This window comes from Chiloscyllium plagiosum, chromosome 15 (genome assembly GCF_004010195.1).
Source record: "Chiloscyllium plagiosum isolate BGI_BamShark_2017 chromosome 15, ASM401019v2, whole genome shotgun sequence".
In the NCBI taxonomy this organism is placed as follows: Eukaryota; Metazoa; Chordata; class Chondrichthyes; order Orectolobiformes; family Hemiscylliidae; genus Chiloscyllium; species Chiloscyllium plagiosum.
The window spans coordinates 52,209,393-52,231,609 of record NC_057724.1 but is presented as its reverse complement, the minus strand read 5'-3'; the positions used below and the strand labels follow the sequence as shown (position 1 = coordinate 52,231,609).

Genomic DNA, 22,217 nt, shown 5'->3' with positions numbered 1-22,217 from the left:
TTATAGACTTGAACCAAGTCACCTCTCACTCTTCCAAATTCCAATTGGAACAACCACTGTCTGTCCAACCTTCCCTCATAATATATCATGTGCATTCCGGGGTATTAATCTAGTAAACTTCTTCTGAACTATCTCCAATGCACTTATATCTTTCCTTAAATAAGGAGACCAAAACTTCACAAAGTATTCAATATGTGGTCTACCAATGCCTGCATAACTGAAGCATAACATTCCTAATTTTACGTACAATTCCTCTAATAATTAAAGATAACATTCCTTAAGCACTCAGCCATGCGAAAGAACATCTCAATCCCTCCGTACCTCAGCTATCTAAGTCTTCTCCTGCAAAAATTAAGATTCTCTACTTATGATGGGTGAGGAGCCTGATGTTGGACACCCCTACATCTTTCTGGGCCCTTTCCATGTGTGTGTGTGGGGGAGGGCTGTCTTCTCCTGGATTGTGGAAAAGAGAAGGAATGATTTTGATGTAAATGGGTGACAGAGCTATGAGTGCTAGTGTAGATGGTTGAAGGGTGATAAGGTTTCCTGGTTGAGTGAGTATACAGTGCTGAGGTAATGCAGGGTAGGTTATGTTGGACCCAGTTGTGGTAGAGGAGGCATGGGAAATGAGATAGGGCGTGGAAAGCTTTTAAAGGCAGATAGAGTACAAACCTTGGTCAGATGTGGGTGCAGTAGCAAAGGTAGAGTGAGTGAGAGGTAGCAGAGTGGACTGTGGTGCTTACCCTGATGGAACAGAGAAGGTTAGTGACATGCTTGTGATACTGCCAGCCATTCCTCTGGACTAAAGCAATTTGGTGGCAACCTGGGACCAGGCTGATATGGTCAAGTGCGCAGTCTCTTCTGGTCCTCCAGGGAAATGACACCCCTCCTCTTTACCACCCCATCTACCAGGATCCCAGTTGGAGAATTGCAGGGACATTTCCCCTTCTCCAACACCTCCTGACGACTCTCAAGAAGCCAGTGCTCGTTCAGGTACACAGCAATCTTTCAAAAATGGTGTGAGTGTAGAGATGCTCGTCTTTGGCAGATATCCAGTGAATGGCAAGTAATAGAATGGGGATAGAATCTGGTGAGAGGGCAGGGGTGGGTTGTTAATGAGGCAACTTTGGTAAGATGCAGTGAATGATGTCACCAGGTCTCATGGCAAAAATCCCTCCAAGAAACTTGTCAAAACAAATACTGTCAAAGAATTTAAGATTCAGCCTATAGTTTTGTATTTTCTGGCTCCATCTCTTCTTGAATACAGGAGTCATATTTGCTCCTTTTGAGTCTGATGGAGCCTCTCCTGAATCTAATAGTTCTGGAAAATCAGTAGTCACACATTTGTTGCCTGTTATAAGATCCCAGGTAGATGGCAATCAGGACCCAGAGACTTGTCTGCTGCAGCTCCATCAGTTTGCTGGTACACGATCCGTGGTGATCGTAACTTCACCATGATCCTCTTTCTCTTCTACCTCCTGATTTACTACTATTATTTTTTAATATATACTCTATAGTGAAGACAGCAGCAAAACATCTGTTTGTTTCATGTATCATCACCTTATCATCTTCTATTAACTCCTCATCTCATTTTCTCTAGGATTAGAATTCACTGAATGTTTCCTTTTTAAATATCTATAGAAACATGTGCTGTCCATTTTTGCGTACCTTCATCTCAGACTCTAATTTCATTCTGCTGATTTTTCATAAGTCATTTCCTGCTGTTGTTTATATTTGGGCTAATCCTTGGACCTGCCATTCATTTTTAACATCTATATGACTTTTCATTATTTTTGTTGCTTTCTGAAATCCTTACTGAGTCATGATGCTTGGTCTTCCCCTTAGAAGTTTTCTTTATAGTAGGAACATATATATTCTGAGTATCATGAAATATTCTCTTAAATGTCTGCCACTGCTTGTTTAATGAACTATCCATAATCTTGTGTCTGAGATCACATCGGGGAGAAAGTGAGGACTGCAGATGCTGGAGATCAGAGTTGAAAATGTGTTGCTGGAAAAGCGCAGCAGGTCAGGCAGCATCCAAGGAGCAGGAGAATCAACGTTTCGGGCATGAGCCCTTCTTCAGGATTCCTGAAGAAGGGCTCATGCCCGAAACGTCGATTCTCCTGCTCCTTGGATGCTGCCTGACCTGCTGCACTTTTCCAGCAACACATTTCCAGCTCTGAGATCACATCAGCTTGCTCAGATTTCAGGTCCGCAACGTTGCCTTTATTAAAGTTGAAGACGCTAGTCTTATACGTAATCTTCTCCATTTCAAACTGGATATAAAATTCAGCCATAGTTTGGTCACTGCTATCTAGGGGTGCTTTTGCTCTGAAGTCATTAATTCAACCTGTTACATTACACAATACCAAGTCTAGTATAACTTGCTTAGACCCAAAATGTATTACTCTGAGAGACTATCTCAAAAGCATTCTGTGAACTCTTCATCCAGGCTTCCATATCCAATCTGCTTTTTCTAGTTAGTATAGGTGGCCCCAGCTTCAAGCCAACAAATGGATTAGCATTACATCCAGTCCAGAGAAACATCAGTAGCTTGATTGTTCATGAAATGCTGCCTGTTTTAAGTCTGGCAATGTTAGAACAGGGAGAAGAGGAGGAAAACAAACTGGTTGGCATGCTTGCAAACTTCTAATTGCTAGTAACCCCACTGATCTGTGATGAAGCATGTGGAAACATTCACACACCACATGGCCCACCACTGACATTCATTTTTAAGTCAATAAATATTAAGCCATTAATTCCCTATTTAAATGCAGCAGCTTTATCTCTGCAATAAAGGCAAGCCAAAGTAAATGTCATGTGTGAAAGCTCAACCTTAAGCTTTTAATCCCCTGTAAAAGAAAATACAACTTATTATATGGTTTGGACAATAAAGCATAAATAAAATTACTTTCTTAGCATTCTTCCAGAAATATCTTAAATAAACTGTAATATTCAATAAATGCTTTTCTCATTTAAAAAGAACTGATTTCACTGGACCTTAGAAAATAAAAAAGGAAAAGAAATCCTGAACAAATCAAGCATCTTACATGAACACAGACTATCCCCAAATGTTTCCTAGCCAATGAACTGCTTATGAATGCAGTTGCTGTTGTGTGATAGGAAACACTTCAGTCAAATTGCGTACAAAACAATCCCAAAACAAATGAAGAGAAAATGAAAAGCTAATCTATTTTTATGATGGTTAATTGAAAGATAAATATTGACCATATGTAATAAAGCCTTTACTCCGCTTCGAAATAGATACCAAGTGATCTCTTATGCCCGGAGGAGAAAGTGAGGTCTGCAGATGCTGGAGATCAGAGCTGGAAATGTGTTGCTGGAAAAGCGCAGCAGGTCAGGCAGCATCCAGGGAACAGGAGAATCGACGTTTCGGGCATAAGCCCTTCTTCAGGATTCCTGAAGAAGGGCTTATGCCCGAAACGTCAATTCTCCTGTTCCCTGGATGCTGCCTGACCTGATCTCTTATGCCCACCTGACAGACCACTTGGTTTGAAATCACATCCCAAAGGCTGTGCCTCCAACAAGATAGCATTGAGTCAGGCCTGCATTGGTGTTTTCATTTTAACTGTTATGTCTAGGTTGTGAAGTGAGATTTTGACTCACAATTTTTCTATCTTAGAGACAAGACTACCAAACATGCTACTATTGACACTGAAATGTTTGCAAGCAATCTTATGATAGTTAGTAAGATGGATGAGTACAGAACATGAATATAATTCTCAACAATAATTCAGTGTGTATCAAAGGTACAGTTTGACAGGAATAGGAAATTAAGCAATGGATCAGCTCTGATTGGAGTAACTGGAAGAGGTGCAACAAGAAGAACATACAATGCAGTTGTGAGGCCAGCCTTGGAATATAGTCAGAAAACTGGACAACTTCAAGAAGACAGGAACCACAACTAAACAGAAATCAAACGGGGATGTTGAGATGAATGTCTAAATTAATGAGAAAAGGAAATATCAGGAACCACACGTCAGGGAGTCAACAAAGATTGTGGGAGAATCCAAGGAAGTAGGCAAGTAGAAATTGAAATAGTGTGGCCATGTGTTGTGGAGAGAGGGGAGAAATGTGGTGAGGTAGGTGATAAAAATGGAATGCCAGGAATCAGGAGAAGAGGAAAGCTCAACAGTAGCTAGAAAGATTTGTTGGTGAGAGACTTAAACTCAGCAGAATTGGAAATGGTTCGAGCTGGATGAGATGGCAAAGGCTGATTGATCAGCATTGTGGTGACCACAAGTGAAATGGCAGAAGCTAAAATAAGAAGGAGATGAGGAAATGGCTTGAGACATCATTGGGGTAGATTTTTAGTTTGCAATGCTAGTACTGTATTACTGAAGCTCTACCTGTTTATAGAGGCTGATTTGCATGTGTCACGAAGTTACATCAAGATGTAAAGTTGAAAATCTATTCCATTATGTAGTATTGTAGCAAAAATTATGTTTTGTTTTAAACTTACTGAAATTGTGTATTTAAGGGTTCACTGACAACACTCATTTTGTTGTCATATTGATGCAAAATATTAATCTTAGTGGTATATGTGTGATGTACTTCAGTCCATGATTCGAAATAAATTAAGGCATACAGTGAAGATGCAAGTAACTCCAAAAAAGACTAAACAACAGTTCACCGGATTTTAAAATTAAGAGCAGTGTGAGAAAAAGGAGTTTTTGAGATCTGTGTATCAATGACTTCAAACTCTGGCTTTCCACATACTTCAAACTTTGTAAAGGAACTATTTAAACTTCAAAACAAAGGAAGTCATATATATTTAAATTCAAAGTTCTTGAAACAATGAAACAAAATAGTCCTGGAGATACACTGCAGGACCATCCGCATCAGGAGAAAAGATAAGTTGATACTTGGAATGAAGATCTTCCAACAGAACTCAAATTTAAATCTTTGGAAAGAATTTAAAATTGAGATCAAATCTACCTGTCTTCGCTAAACATTAATCATCTTATATATTTAAAGAACGTGCAAGCATTGTCCCGATATCCTAGCCAATATTATCCTTGAACTGGCACAATTGACAAAGTGATTTTGTTAGTCATTGATGTCACCACTGTTGTTAGGATGTTCTTAATACAGAATAGTTATGTGTGCCTATATGACAACAGATATTCCTTTCAATAATAGTAAATTGGCAGGTTTATGGATAAAAGGAGGCCGCTATGTCAAAGGTGATTTTTAAATGAGACACTTTGAGCTGTATCATCACAAATAATTATATATAAACCAAAGTGTATATCATATTTTCCCATAATTCTTTTTCATTTCAAAAGAACAGAATCAAGTTTCACAATGAATATATCACAAAGGTGCTTCAGAAATAGAAGAAATGAGATGAGCAGCTTGTTCTGTAGCAGACTTTCCCCAAATGAAAACCAAAAACCTGGAGGTATTTTCCTAAAATGAGTTCAAGCAAACAAGACCAGCCAAGTGATTCTCAAGAAATGCACGATGATAAGAGTTCCAGTTTTCGTTCATTTAACTGATTAACAAAACAGGAATCCACAATCCATCAAATTCAAATCCACAAAATATATTAAATATTAAACTATCATAACACATCATTGTATAATAAGTTAACTGTGGGGAAGAAGAAAACAGCTTTGGGAAAATGTTGTATGAAGTAATGGCTCTGAAGTTGTTAATGGTCATGTTACATTGACTCCACCCCACTCACATTGCACACAGACTGTAGGTGCAGACAATAAGTTTTATTCTGTCAGAGTGAACAAATGTATGTGTATCAGTTCGCTAAGGTTTTAGTAATTATGCAAGTCGAATATAGTTGTACTTAATGCTACCTTGCAATAACCCTTCTTCTTATCTAAGAACAGTGTCTCTTCTGTAGATACTTATTTATGTTTGATATTGTATCACAACTCACTAGATAGTCTTATGACAAAGTCTAATAAAGGTGGATTAGTGGCAAGAACCACCGCAAACAATTATTACGCACTGCCACATACTGATAGAGATGGCAAATAACACTAGACACCAGGAATAGTATTCTGTAAAATTGTAACTCTTCTTTTGCTGTCAAAAGATAAGAAAGACTTTCATCCCAACAATCTGAGCTGGCTCAGGACGCTAGAAGAGAATTAATAGTGTGTAAGTCACAAACCCCTTCCCTTGAATCCACAGTCACCACGTTTAAGTGTGTAAACTCAGCCAGATTTAAAGCTTTATTCACACTCGAGGTGCAGTTGGGAAAGTGTTGGGTTCTAGCAATGATTCTGTAATTGAGGACAGGTATGAGGAGAGGCAAAGATCCAAATTATTCCCTTGACATCAGGAAATATGAATCATGCTGTTTTAAACATTATGAGACAATAGACATTATGAGACAATAGACAATAGGTGCAGGAGTAGGCCATTCAGCCCTTCGAGCCTGCACCGCCATTCAATATAATCATGGCTGATCATTCCTAATCAGTATCCTGTTCCTGCCTTATCTCCATAACCCTTGATGCCACTATCTTTGAGAGCTCTCCAACTCCTTCTTAAATGAATCCAGAGAGTGGGCCTCCACTGCCCCCTGTGGCAGAGCATTCCACACAGCCACCACTCTCTGGGTGAAGAAGTTTCTCCTCATCTCTGTCCTAAATGGTCTACCCCGTATTTTTAAGCTGAACAGGTTGGACCGAAGGGTCTGTTTCCATGCTGTGCATCTCTATGACTCTATGACTCTATGAGTCTATGCCAAGGGCATTGGATACACGGCAGCACCACTACCTACAGGGTTTCCCTCTAAGCTGATCACCATCCTCCGGTGGACATATATTGCTGCTTCTTCAATGGTCAAAATTCTTGAATTTCATCTTGAACACAGCATGTATGTAACTCTCTTGTACTACAACAGTTCAAGAAAGCAACTCTGCCATTTTCAAAGAGGAGATTAGGGACGAGTAATCAAAGGCCAATAATGCCCCACTCAGATGCATGAATGAAAAGTAATAAATTCTGTTCTGAAAGCATGAGGATTGAACTCACAATGAACATGAACAGAGCGCATTTGAATAGTTTGACCCAAGACAGAAATGTGCGATCCTGAAATGTACAATTTCATTTTTCAATTGCAATGATAATAATTCTCCATCCACAGACATGCAAAGAAATGTTTTTCTTTCAATCTCACCAACTCCCTGAAAGATCTTCATTTGCAATTAAATCATCTCTCTGAGCTGACAATTGAAGATGCCCCATTTTGTCAGTTTGATGAAATGTTGCTATGGAGATGATCGGATGACATTATAAGAAGTGGAGTTCCGGAATGCAGTTGGAGATGATTCCAAGGACTGGCAATGGCTCTGAGAGATATGTTATTGACCTTTGATTGAAATTTGTGTCAGGCTGCAAGTACTTGGAAGTATAACGTCCAACTTCAGAGTTACATCCTCAAAAAATTCAAGAAGATTAGTCAAGCATGATTTCCCCTTCATAAATCCATGCTGACTCTGTCCTATCCTGTTACTACTATCCAGATGTGCAGTAATTTCATCCTTTATAATAGACTCCAGCATCTTTCCCACCACTGAGGTCAGACTAACTGGTCTATAATTACCTGCTTTCTCTCTCCCACCTTTCTTAAAAAGTGGTATAACATTAGCCACCCTCCAATCCTCAGGAACCGACCCCGAATCTATTGAACTCTGGAAAATAATCACCAACGCATCCACGATTTCCCGAGCCACCTCCTTCAGTACCCTGGGATGCAGACCATCAGGCCCTGGAGACTTATCAACCTTCAGACCTAACAGCTTATTGTCCAGAACTAATCACTTCTTCCCACTTTCATAAGTTTCTCCGCGTTGGAAATGGTTGAGCAAGGCTCCAGACTGCTACCACCATATAAGTAGGCCCAAGGCAGCAAGGAAGGTGAATGGGTGGTGCGACAAGCTGATTATGGGGCCTGCCTCAGTTCTCGTGGACATTGACACATTCTGTGAATGATGTTTAGCTCCTTACCCCTCAATCCCCACCTTATCTCACCTTGATCCCTCTTAACCCACATATACTCCACTCCCATTCCCCCTCATAGCATCCATCCCCTGTATTCATATGGCCAATACTGTAAGCTTTTATTCCATTTCCCTGGTCTGTCAGGCTTACTCTGGATATTAATCATCCAAAGCATCTGCTTCTCTGCCTCTCTGCATCTACCCTAACAAGCATCATTTAATATCGTCTCCTCTCATTCTTCTAAACGTCAACCTAATCATCCTCTCCTCATCAAAAAGTCCCTCCATACCCAGTATAAACCTAGTGAACCTTCTCTCAATTGCCTCCAAAGCCAATATATATCCCTATTCAACCTTTCTTTAGACAAGGAGACCAAAACTGTTCTAAATATCTCAGGTGTCTTCTGGCTGGTGCCTTGCATAGATTTAGCATGACTTCCCTATTTTTATACTCCATTCTCTTTGAGCACAGACCAACATTCCATTTGGCTTCCCTATTACTTTCTGAACTTGGGTACTAGCCTTTGCTGATTTATGCACCAGGAGCCCAAAATACCTCTGAGCTGCAGCTTTCTCCAGTCTTTTCTTAGTTAAGTAATATTCTGCTGCTCTATACTTCCTGCGAAAATGCATAATCTCACATCTTCCCACATTGTATTCTATCTGCTATGTTTTTGCACACTCAGTTGGCCTGTCCATATTCATCTGTAGACTCTGTGTTATCCTTACTGCTTATTTTCCCACCAATTTTTGTGTCATCCTCAAATTTGTTTATAATACATTCACTTCTTTCATCCAAGTCATTAATATATATTCTAAATAAATCTGGACCCAGCACTGATGCTTTGGCAGTCCATTAACTGCAGCTTTCCATCCTGAAAATGCCCCCTGTAGCCCAATTGCTTCTTTTGGTGAGCTAATCCATTCTCATATAATACCCTCAGCACCATGGGCTCTTACTAAGTAGCTTTATGTGCCATCCCTTATTGAGTACCTTTTGGAAATCCAAATATTTTATATCTATTGTTTCCCCTTTATCTAGCCTATTTGTTATTTTTTTAAGGTATTCCAATAAATTTGTCAGGCATAATTTCCTCTTCAGGAAACCATATTCAATCTGCTTGATTATATTATGTATTTCTAAATGCTCTATTATTATTCCTCTATAATGGACTCGAAAATGTACCCAATGATAAATATTAAGCTAACTGTCCTATAGTTACCCATGTTTTGTTGTTTTTCTCTCTTTTTGAATATGGATGTTGCATTGACCATTTTCTAATCCTTTGGGACTTTTCCAGAACCTTCCAGTATTGTTGGAAGGTTAATACTAGTCCATCCATTATCTCTGTTGCTACTTCCTTAACATGCTAGGATTCAATTCGTCCTATCCAGAGGACTTAACAATCCTTAGCTCTATTAATTTCACTGATACTTTTTCTCTAATGATAATGAAAATGTTTACTTCTTCCCCCACTTTAGCCCCTTGGTATTTAGTGATTTTCGAATGTTATTACTGTCTTCTACCATGAAGACTTCTCCAGTGATTTCATTCAGATCTGTGCCATTTCATGGTTCCTGACTATTATTTCCCCAGCTTTGATCTCTAAGGGATCTATGTTATCTTTGGTCTCTTCCTTTTTACATATTTGAAGAAGCTCTTACTGTTTGTTTTTATATTACTGCTAATTTGACCTTACTGTTTATTTTCAGCCTCTTAGTTATTTTTGGTTAAATTTTGTTGGCAATTAAACCTTTACAATGTTGTATGTTTTTCTTTCAATTTGATGCTATCCTTAACTTCCTTGTTTAACTGTGGTCAGTTTATCCCCTTCCTAGAATCCTTCTTCCTCATTGTGATATATCTTTGCTGAGCCATGAACTATTTTGTTAAACATCGTCCATTGTTCCTCAAACGTCTTTTCTGCTAAACTCGATTGTCAGAGACAAAAAAGCTGCAGATGCTGGATTCCAAGGTGGATAAGCAGGAGGTTAGAAAAACACAGCAAGCCAGATAGTGTCTGGAGGTGGAGAAGCCACCGTTTCAGATGTAAACCTTCTTCAAGTTACATTCGAAACATTGATTTCTGCAGCGCCTGATGCTTCCTGGCTTGCTGTGTTCTTCCAGCTTGCTGCTCATCTATTTTGGAATCTAGCATCTGCAGGTTTTTTTTGGCTCAAACCAACTTTGTACCACTGCAAAGTCTCTTCAAAGGATGCCCATTTTGAAGAAGTTCTCTGCAAGTCCTGAAGAAGGGTTACACCCGAAACATTGACTTCGCCACCTCCTGATGCTGCATGGCTTGCTGTGTTCTTCGAAACTCTATTCTCAGTCCACTCTCGCCATTTCTGCCCTCATCCTTATGTAATTAAACTTACCTAAGTTTAGCACAGCTGTTTCTGACATTGTCTGCCTAGCTCAATGTATTAGTCATCCAAAAGTTGAGCAATTGTAATGGGTCCATCTGACAAGTGTATTAACAAAGCAGTAGAAAAACATTGCCAGGCATTAATTTTTCAAATGGCTTTGTTACAAATACTTAGCTACATTCTACAATTGGCTTAGCACAGCAGGCAATATTGAAAAGCAACAGAGAGCAGTTAAGCTTTGTTTGATTTGACATCCTGATTACCTTTCAGTAAATTATTCTTTCTAAACTTTTCTTTTTCAAATGTGTGTGTTTATTTATACAAAATTTAAAGGTGTAAAGTGTCTGAAAGATTCTGGCATTGACACTGTTTGCAAGGTCATTTTTAAAATGTTACTTTCAAAGCCTCTACTTATATCATCAATTCCAGAATCATTTCAACAACTAGACTAGGCATTGGTCAATTAGCTCTCTATGTGGTGTAGAATGTAAAATGTATGGTGGGTATGGGGTGGAAAGGAGAGAAATTGTGGATGGAAGAGGGCATAATAAGGTTATCGGGAATAATCAGGTGGAGCATGGAAGCTATGAAACGTATTAACAACAGCTTTTATACTTACCTGTCAAAAGGTTTCTGAGTCGTCAAACAGATTCCCACAATGTTCACAAACTCGTATAATTAGTGAGATGCCCACAGGCTTCAGGGACCACCCACTTGCACATAAATATTAGAGCCAAGTAAATTCTAAACCTAATGTCACTTTAAATGAGTATCAAATAGTGACCGGTCACAATTCCCAACCCAAGAAAAATGACAGGCGGAAGGGTTTCTCAGGAAATGCACATTTTCCACCATGCGCAATTCCATTCAGCTCAGATCTATCCTGAGTTGTAGACAAAAATTCAGCCCAGGATTTATTTTCTAGAAGGTAAAAGTGTACTTTCAAAAATGCACTTTCATAGACAAAAGGAGCATGTGCAATATTCTCTCCCTCTAAAAGTTCTGTTCATCAGATCACCTCCCAAAGTTATGATTGGAATAATTATTTTATGAATTAACTGTAGTACCATTATCTTAGAAGGACATTTTCATGACTACCTTAAAATCTCTGCACTAGATGTAGAAAAATTAATTTTCAGCTAAATTTAATATATTTTAAATGGAGTCATTACTAATGGCAGTAACCATTATACATCAGACAGATCCATTCTGTTTTCTATTAGACGCATAGAGTCATAGAAATGTACAGCACGGAAAAAGAACAAAGAAAATTTACAGCCCAGGAACAGGCCCTTCGGCCCTCCAAGCCTGAGCTGATCCAAATGTACTGTCTAAACCTGTCGGTCAATTCCTAAGCATCTGTATCCCTCTACACCCCACCTACTCATGCATTTATCCAGATGCATCTTAAATTAATCTACCATGTCTGCCTCTATCACCTCTGCTGGCAACGTGTTCCAAATGCCCACCACCCTCTGTGTGAAGTACCTGCCACGTGTATCCCCCTTAAACTTCCCACCTCTCACCTTGAAAGCGTGACCTCTCGTTATTGACCCTTCGGTTCAGCTCATCCATGCTGACCAGATATCCCAACCCAATCTAGTCCCACCTGCCAGCACCTGGCCCATATCCCTCCAAACCCTTCCTATTCATATACCCATCCAGATGCCTTTTAAATGTTGCAATTGTACCAGCCTCCACCACTTCCTCTCACAGCTCATTCCATACACGTACCACCCTCTGTGTGAAATACTGGCCCCTTATGGCTCTTTTATATCTTTCCCCTCTCACCTTAAACCTATGCCCTCCAATTCTGGACATCCCCTGCCCCAGGGAAAAGACTTTGTCTATTTATCCTATCCATGCCCCTCATGATTTTGTAAATCTCTATAGGGTCACCCCTCAGCCTCCGACACTCCAGGGAAAACAGCTCTAGCCTCTCCCTATAGCTCACATCCTCCAACCCTGGCAACATCCTTGTAAATCTTTTCCAGGCCCTTTCAAGTTTCATAACATCCTTCTGATTGGATGTGACTATCGATGATACAAATATCTCAGTAAGAGGACCAGCAATCACTTCCCTAGCTTCCCACAGAGTTTTAGGGTACACCTGAATAAGTCCTGGAGATTTATCCACTTTTATGTGTTTCAAGTATATTGTGCTGCATTGTATGTCAGGTCCCAGGACTTTGATACTTTGGTGACCATTTCCACCTAGCCTACAGACATTTTTCATGATTTTACCATTTGCAATTCATTTTCCTCTGTTTAAATGAAGCATTTTCATTACTAGTGTATCACTTCTGTGCTCTGGATTACAGGTACGAGGCAGAGGACTGACTGGAAATCTACAATTTGACAACTATGGACGCAGATCAAACTATACCATCGATGTTTATGAGCTAAGACCTTCTGGACCACGGAAGGTAGGTTGAAATAAAACAGGGCTGTTTTTAGTTGGCTGATTTTCTTTTGGTGAATAGCTCTAGGATACTAACCAGTACCATGCTAAAATGGCCATTATTCACCCATATGATATCCCATGCAATTTCTTCAATTCTGCAAATACTGCATTTTATGCCAAAAGCTCTAAAAGAAAAGGATTGAGAAGAATGTAATTTTCTTTGCTCTGAAAATATTTTCTGTGGGCGGGAATGTGTATCTGATCTTCTGTGGTTGAAACTTGTTTTCCATTACATTAACTGAATCATCATTGCACACATTCTGCCCCTATGGACTTATGCTGCACAATGGGAAGTAGAAATCTTGCTCTGTGACTGACTTGGATTATTTTCTGTGATAGAGTAATAAACAGCCATCAGCCAACAATGATGAATCTAACATTTATAACTTGATCATTTCTCAGTGGAGAAGTTGATTTGTGCTGCAAAGTGAACAGGGTGCCTAAGGCAGATCAAAACTGAAAGAACTGCGAGTGCTGTAATCAGAAACAAGAACAGAAGTTGCTGGAAAAGCTCAGCAGGTCTGGCAGCATCTGTGGAGAGAGATCAGTTAATGTTTCAGATCAAGTGACCCTTCCTCAAAATTTCCATCTGCCTAATGCAGATGTATGAAATGTGTCTCATTACATAAATCTATAGATGTGCAACCAGTCACTTAATTGACACAATTCTGGGTATCTGATTCAGCTCCCCAACTGGGACACTCTTACAGTCAGCTGGCCTGAATGCCATGAGGGCTCCCCTGTCTGTATGATCAGGGTCTAGGGAGTAGAGCAGTGAAGGAATTCAATTACGTGCAGGCAGAAGCCGATAATATTGCTGTGAAACCAGGATGCCTTTTTGAGGGAAGGGGGCAATTTTGGCATGAAAATGGTCATTTCATCCCCCATCGTGAATTTTGAGACCAATAGATAAGTGCAGAAGTAGCCAATTTTCTTTGTTCATGTACCTTTGTACATTTCGACGCAGAATCGATTTTTGTTTTTCAGAATGTATTGCTCATCGTGACTTCCTCCTTGTAACTTTGCTGCCAAGACTGTCAGCTTTGCTTTGTTACTGGTGTTCCTGCTGCACAGCTTTCCCACACTTACTCCCTTAGGCCAGTAGATCCAACTCCCCTACTGTCTCCTTTCTTAACATGTCTCCAAAGCTCTAAAAGTCATCATGGTGAACAGCATTACATACGGAGTATTACGGAACTTAGGTAGCCTGTCATAGCTAGTGAAATGGCCCCACATGAATCTCATTAATATGTTTTTGCAGCATTTCCAGCTTTTTTACTAATGAAAATACACTAAATTCCTAATCCATGGCCTTCATTTCTATGACTACACAGATAATAGCTGTAATGCAATTATATGACCTCTAAAACAAAGCATGATTCACAGGCTTTTGCCTTAAATAGTCTTCTCACATTGACAGAAAAGAGTGATCACTTTGATAAGCTATTAGCCCACATTAGTCAATGCAGTGAGGTGAAGAGAAGTTTTAGCTACTATCATGAAAGAGGTTTTGGTTTACTGTCATAACGATTTAACTGTCACCATTATATATTCTATTGGAAATGTACAGGAAAACGTTTTATACAAAAATCAGCATCAGTGCAACGTTTCCAAAATGAGTGTTCACAAATTACAATATCGGAAGCTAGCAGGTGAACTGTTAAATTGGTTAATACTTCTGCTGAAACAATGGGTAGAGAAATGTCAAAATGAATATTAATATACCATTAATCCAGTAATGTCCACAGTATAATTACAAGGCTCAAATATTACTAATGAATTTTAACTGACCTTATTATTGCTTATTCTGTCTATTTATGTGGGTTTTTGAAAAAAACATATTTGTTTTTAAGCACTAAGAATTGATGAGTCATTTGGGGGAGTTCCAGGGTGAGGAGGCTGAAATAACATGATTGCTTAAACATCCTAGATTAATGGCTAATTTGCTCATGTCAGTTTGAATCTTTTGTACCATCAAGTTCCCAGTTCCTCTCAAGATAATGTACTCACTTTTAACTATTCAAACCAGCCATTAACAACTAAGGGTGCCCAGACTCATCACAATTCTTTCTACCATTTGCATTTTAATTCCAGTTTCATATTATAGAGCTTCTGCTGGAGATCAGCACTCCCTGCTTACCACACCATCCTACTAACAGCAAACCTAAGTAGGAGCTTTCATTTTTGTATTCAGCTATTTGCTCTGCCAATGATGATAATAAAGTTTCAGCCTAGCAATTAGGAACAACCATGCAGCATTTGGACTGTCACTCCATGCAGAGCTTCTACAAAGTTAGCCCAAAACTGAACACAATTCTGAAGAAGGGTTGCTGGACCTGAAATGTTAACTAGTTGCTGACATCTTCCTGCAAATTCTGTTCTTGTTTCTTTTAGTTTTTAGTCCCAAACTGTATTGCTGCTAAAGGTCTGAATGTAAAAAAAAAATAATGCATTGTCTACTGAATTTAGGACACTGTCTCTTGAGACTAAGGGACAGATTTTCCCATTGGAAGGCAGGTTCAAATCTAGTGAAGTAAACCCAACTCTGATACCAGCATGCTATCATAGCCAGTTTTCAAAGTGCTCAGGTTCAACTGACCTTAGAGTTGAGTCTGTCACTAAATTAGTGGGAAGGCAGGGTGCAAACTGGAGTGTAGTATGAAAATGGGGTTGGAATACCAGGGGACTGACCTGTGACTTTACCATTGCTATGGCTTCCATCTCCATGTGGACTTTAAAAAGTTGAGAGAGTCTTCATTTTCAAAGTGGCCATGACAAACAAAGAGCTGGAATCCAGAAGAGTGTAGGGGATAATCAGTGACTAAAATGTCTTACCCCTCACAACTTCTTTTGCGAAATTTTCATTTTGTTTATGTTAAATGCTGATGCGATTGGTCAGCTTCTGAGTCCTCCTAACAGCTGTTCGTCACCATGAAATTCTCAGGAGGTCTCAACTCCTCAGTGGCCTCAGGCTGCCCAGCTAATGAGGTGAGCAGCTTCACTTTCCCACTTCCCTGAACTTGATAAACTCATCAAAGTTCAGAATGGATGTGGCAGACTGGCACATGAACGATTTGTACCATTTTTTAAAACCATTCAGCCTCCATTCTGTCACAGTTCAGGATGGGACATTTATTGGTCATGAAACAGTTAATTATCTGTATCGAGTAAAATTTGAATTAAGGTTCTTTTTTTTTTGCTTCAATCAAATTACTGGATCATTTTATCACTTAAATGGAAAATTGTACTTAATTGTGAAGATAATTCTTAATTTTATGGTTCTATTTGACATATCTAAACTGCTAAGGTGCTTGTCCTGAGCTATCATTTAACACAGAATCAATCAAAAAGAAGTAAAATGAACTTCGTCAAAAGGATTACGAAAGAAACATTGGCATTTCAAAGAATCATTAACCATCACTCATAAGTCTAACCTACATGGGAACACCCACGACACAAGTACCAATCTAAATCTTTGGAGAGTTCCTTTGCAAACCTAATTAAGATTTCATTAAAGAAGGATAATGCTATAGAGTGAGAATTTTCAATGCCACATTTTTTTAAAAGCATTAAACTCTTTTTCACATCAGGCATTCAGTGGAGAAACACTACTGGATCAGCTGGTGAATGTCTTCATTGTACTAAAAGGGGCTTGTATTCTTTTCATTGCTGTATACTGACCCAAATCCGTCGTCATTGTGGAACCTATCATTTACAAAGTGCACCGCATTAAACAACACGTCACTATGTGAGAGTCAACCAAACAAAAAGAATCTAAACTGATCCAATTACTTACTTTTTTTAAATTTAAAAAAATTGGCAGAAACAATGAACACGGCAAACTTTCTCTCTCCGATGTGTTGCTCGTTGTTTTCAACACCTAGTGTGGTACTGAGCCGTGTGTACAACGAAGACCTCAAATTTGATCTCTTGATTACTTCAGCTCCCAATGGCTATTGATAGAAGTAATATGTTGTTGTGACGCCATAGTCTTACTTCACCCAATGTTCCAGAGCTTGGGCAAGGAGAAAAGTCAACCAGGGTTCCTGGTATTGATAACTATATACTTTTCCATGCTGTACGGTACATTATAAGAAGCACAGGTAGTGCAAGTTCTAGTATTTATTTGTTTGGTATTTGGTTTTGTTAACTATTTACTATGTGCTTTTAGTCAAACCTGGGTGAGCTTTAGGAAATAGAAAAAGCAGCAACTTTTAGCATGAGTACAAACATTTTAAAGCTCTGGCAAACTGGGTGTGTACAATCTCTGCATATATACTGCTTCAGTCACTGTCATTCTTGTCCAGTTGTTTATAAAATTTGGTTTCCTAGAGACTATGGACATTGGATCCTAGTTTATTTCCAGTAAGTTTGTAGGTTTCTAGCAAGCAATAGAATTCACCACCTTCCAACATTGTGAAATAAGCCACAATCAAACGGTGCACTGAAATAAGAGGATGATAAAAGGCAATCTGAGAGCCAGTATGACAGAAGAGAAAATGTTTGATTAATCCATTCAAACTCTCTCAGTACATCAGATCCACCCCATACTCTATGACTGGCAAGACACGAGTTGAACCTATAATAGGTTGTTATTCTCATATGCTCATATAATTAGGTTTGCAAAGGAACTCTCCAAAGACCACTATTAAGCTCTCGCCACTATGCAATGAGAATTTCGGAGTAAAAGTAGTCAAATTGCAAAGGAACAAAGTAAAGCAAAAGTGTGCTTTGACAAATAAAAGTATGCAAGGAACAACAAATTTAAGTTGGAGGTTGGATTTATATCAAAAGTCAAAATCACAATCACAAACTTTCATCATCTCTATCAAGACCAAAATAACTCATGAGGTTCCTTAGTACCAGCACTTATCTGTTGGCTGACAAGTTCCTAAACATACAGAAACTGTTAAAGGTCTTCTCTGCATATTTCTGAAGCAAAAATTGCAATGGAAGTCAGGAACATCAGGCTATCACACTTAGCAGATGAAATAGCTTGCTGACACAGGATATATATTCAGGAGAAGTATCAGAAAACAGCCAAAGCAAGTCATAGCCCAGGTATGAGTCAGTGCCCTAAGAAGAGAAGATATGAAGTACAGAAGGAAAAGATACTGAGTGTTTCTGAATAATATTTAATTTGTTTCATACTGGTCCCATCATTCAAGACTCAAAGTCATGTTCTAATAGCATTTCTAACCCATGATTATTGGTGCAGACTGTTAATTAATTTTCCTTGGAGTGTCTCACCAGGCGAAAGGTTCTGCAATCAATCCTTCAGAGTATATGGGAAATATGCAGCCAATTCTCTTGATAGAGAACAAAGGAATCCATGTTCTCATGTATCTCCTGAGTCAGGATGTTTTCAATGAAAGTCATTCAGATCACAAATATCCTTTGATTGATTTAGATTTCTTTTCATTAATAAAGATTTCCCAAATCGTAAAAGAAATAGCTTTTTCACAGAATTTACAACAAATTTATAATTGAATGCACAATTCAGAGCCTGTTCCAAAATGAGTATAATGAACACATGAACACATGAATTCAAGAGTATTCCAAATAACACACTAGACTCTTAGCATAATTTAACATCACAACAAAATCCAATTTGTCTGAGTTCTGAAATATACTTAGCTATTCTCTCACATGAGACTGTGGCTGGCTCTGTGAGTGTAAACTCTGTAGATCCATGAGATTACAGTGAGTAAATGAATTCTTAGCTCAGCCATCAAGTTAAACCTGGGGTGTAACTGATCCACACCACAGAAAACGGATGGAATGGCATGGTCACTAGTATTGTACACACTAAATTTTCATTTTCCTTCTGTAAAATTGTTTAAAAGAGGGAATTGATTCAATGCTGTCAGTTCTTCAGCTGACATAATAGATTAAAATTATTTCCTTACTTTTGACTATCGTAAAACTCAGTAATACAGCGTCGCAAATTATTCATAGGGCAGAATCTTCTCGGGGCCAGAGCAAAGTGGGCTGTGATGAGAATTGTGGAAGAATCAGATGAAAAGTTTGGCGAAAGTAATCTACACACCAAGATCATCAAACTCCATCTTTTATTCTTTGCACAAGTGGCATAGTGAAACGCTCTGATAAGTTGCAAATTGACAGTGTTTATTGCCTGCTAAACACCTGGTTAAGAGCCAAACTCACCTCATTAATATTCAACCTTCCATCTTACCAAACTCGACAAACAAATTCAATGTTGAGAAAACTCAACAAGGAAGCCAGAGCGGATTCAGCTTGCAGCTTGTTGTGAACGGCCTCCATGCTGGAAATCGAGCAGTAACATCTTAGGACACATGCACCCCACATGCACAAACATTGAAGTCCAACATGTACCAGCCTGTATCAACCCTCTTGGCATGTCTCTGATTCACTGACAGGACGTTTCTGCACTTCAGTGCTGCACCTTGGGTTGCACTGACAAATATCATTACAATGCTGCAGCAAGGACACTGCGCTGTCAGGAACATGGATCCAGCTCATGAACTAGTCCAGGCAGCATTTCTGGACTCTTTCACTCACACTGACTAGGCAGAAGTGGGCACTGCAGATGCTGGAGATTAGAGTCAAGATTAGAGTTGTGCTGGAAAAGCACAGCAGGTCAGGCAGCATCCGAGGAGCAGGAAAAATCGACAATTTCGGGCAAAAGCCCATCATCAGGAAGAAAAAAGTCCCTCATTCACTCACTCTGAGCCAACCTGAATATTTGCAGTGTCATTGCTTTACCATGCCTTGCCTTTTAGAACTTTAGCCCTGCAGCTAGAGATATTTTGATCAGGTTGCTATTGACTTTCCATGCTGTTTCATGCAGACACAAAGCCAAGAAACTTGTCACGGTTGTCAGCAGGCCTTAGTCAAGACAAAGAGGAGAGATTTTATTCAGGGGATCCCGACACCATACATCTCGTGCAGCCTTCGATACCAGTTCTGACCCTGCTCAAGAGTGGCTAGAATCAAGATCCTTTTGTTTCAATGGATGAGGAGCTGAATATCAGGCAGCCCAGCACTGATCTTGACCCATCCTGCCTTGTTGAAGGTGCTTTCCTCATGGGGAATGAGAGCGAGAGGAAGGTATTATTGGAGATGAAAATGGTGGCACAGCTATTACTGTTGGTTCAGCTGCAAGAGGTTCCTGAGTGAGTGAATAGGCAGCACAGTGGGCATACAGGGTTAGTGATGTCGAGGTTTAGGGTACGTGAGACGATGTTGCAGAAAGTAGTGAGAGTAGTAAAGCATGAACCTTCATGGGAGGTGAATACAGTAGCAGAGAAAGAGTAAGTCTGAGGTTTTGGAACACAGATGGTGGAACTTAAACTGGGGGAATGGAGAAAGACATTGATCCACTTTCTCTTTTGCTGGGAATCCCTCCAGATAAGTGAGACTGCATAATCCCAGGTGGCAATCTTGGTTAACTTCATCCTGGAGATAGAGGAAGTCCCATGTTGACATTACACCATTCATCAGAGCCCCTGGGTCCCTGCCTGTAATGTGAGGTCACTCATACCTCCTGTCTGCTGTGTTAGAGGCAAATGTTAGGAACTGTGCAGGACAGCACCAGACCACAATGCTTATACTGGGTGCACAAAAGTGTTTTAACGTTACTGCGGGTCTAAGGCATATTGGTGAATTTCAGGATATCCACTAAGTAGCGAGCTGTTTCAGGAATAGCATGTGGTAATGTGGATGGAAATTGGACATGAGAAATGTCATAGGGGCATTGCAGGTTATTAATGAGGCACACCTGATACAATAGGGCAAGAACATTTGCTAGCCCTGTGGTGAAACGCACTCAAGAAGATACAACATAACTGAATGTAGCCAAAAAATGTAAGATTTGGTCCAAAGTCTTTGCCTATTTCTGAAGAAGGGTCACTGGACCCACAACATTAACTCTGCTTTCTCTCCATAGTTGCTGCCCCACCTGCAGAGTTTCTGCAGCTACTTTTTGTTTTTGCCCCATGTACTCTGTCAGCTGGACGTATAAATATCTAATAGAATTCAGCTGAAGAAGTGCAGAAGAGCTATTCCCAGTGTACTGGCCAATATTTTCCCCTCAATCAAAATTATTTATGAAATAGCTTGTCTGTTCATTACCACTTTTTGTGAAAGCTTGCTATGCACAAATTGGCTTTCACATTTTATAATTGTCAGAACACTTCAAAAGTATTTAATTGTCTGTAAAGCAGTCAGGGATGCTCTGTGGTCTTGATTAGTGCTACATAAATGCACTTTTTTATGATCACACTGTTCTATTCAATTACTTTGCATGTTTCGAAATGCACTTACAGTAATCCATATCCAAAAATCTCATGATTCAGTTGATCAGCTAACTAGGAAAAGCTAATATTTTGTGACTGCAGTATACACTCAAGGAAATTAGGAGCACAAATGTGATGCATCCTCCAGGGAGTATGTCATTATATGTGATGTTCCACTTCGAAAAAATGCTACAAGAAAGGCAAACCACCTGGATTTGCCAGATGGATGATAAAGAACTACAGAATGGGACCTCAGTCAGGAGTCATTTTCTTTTTTTAAATTTGAGGTCTCTGCAACAATTCTTCCATGTGGGAAAATCTAACTTATACATCTAATATTAAACTCATTGAGTTAACTTCCTGTAATCCTGCTCGGCAGACTTATCCCTCAACAACATACTCTGGAAATTCAAGCATGTGCGGCACTTCTGGTTAAAAGATCTCAGGGCTACCAGAAGTTCTGATATATACTCTCCACAAATAAAGCTGACTGAAAAACAAACACAAAGTTGACAATGACAACTAATGTATGTAGGAACCTTGCCTTTAAAATAAAATAAGATAGCAAACAGCAAAAAATGAAAAACAAAATTATACTCTGTTGGCAGTGTCTGTTTGTGTAAGAGTCACGGGGCCAATCTATTAGTTTATAGGTTCCTATTTTACCTTATATTAGGCTACATATCATCAATGTAACAGAAAGCAATTGTTATGGTGAAAGGCTAATTATATTCCACAGATTTGGAAATGGATATTGAAGATCACTTTTAATCAGTAAGTGTGAGAGAGAAAGAGGTGTGACTGGAACAAAGTTTTCAAAGGTAATTCAGTCCCAATTTTAAGTTGTAAAGCAGTAACCTTTTTAAAGATATATATCTTGTTTTACATTTGAATATTGTTATTATTTTGTAACATCAACAAAAGTGTGGATTTCATGGCTTCTTTATTATAGGAAAATTGTCCCCTGAGACTACACAGAGATGTAATCAAACACAATGGATGCCATGGCAGAGAATGAAAGAATTGATCAAGCACATGCATTGCAGAGAATTTCAAAAGTAATGAGAGGAAAGTATGAAATTAGAAGTCTTTAGGAGAAACTTCCAG

The 22,217-nt window shown here is 39.2% G+C and overlaps 1 protein-coding gene across 7 annotated transcripts in view; it reads left to right on the top strand.

Annotated features, from left to right (window-relative positions):
- The window catches only part of gria3b (glutamate receptor, ionotropic, AMPA 3b), a 340,234-nt gene that overhangs the window by 207,972 nt on the left and 110,045 nt on the right, over positions 1-22,217 (top strand). For all 7 annotated transcript variants that reach the window (XR_006313803.1, XM_043704895.1, XM_043704894.1 and 4 more), the window contains exon 8: positions 12,689-12,793. Coding sequence is in view for 6 of the 7 variants with exons in the window: in XM_043704895.1 (XP_043560830.1) it covers positions 12,689-12,793 (105 nt within the window). In the remaining variant the exon portion in view is untranslated. The remainder of the gene's footprint in view (positions 1-12,688; positions 12,794-22,217) is intronic.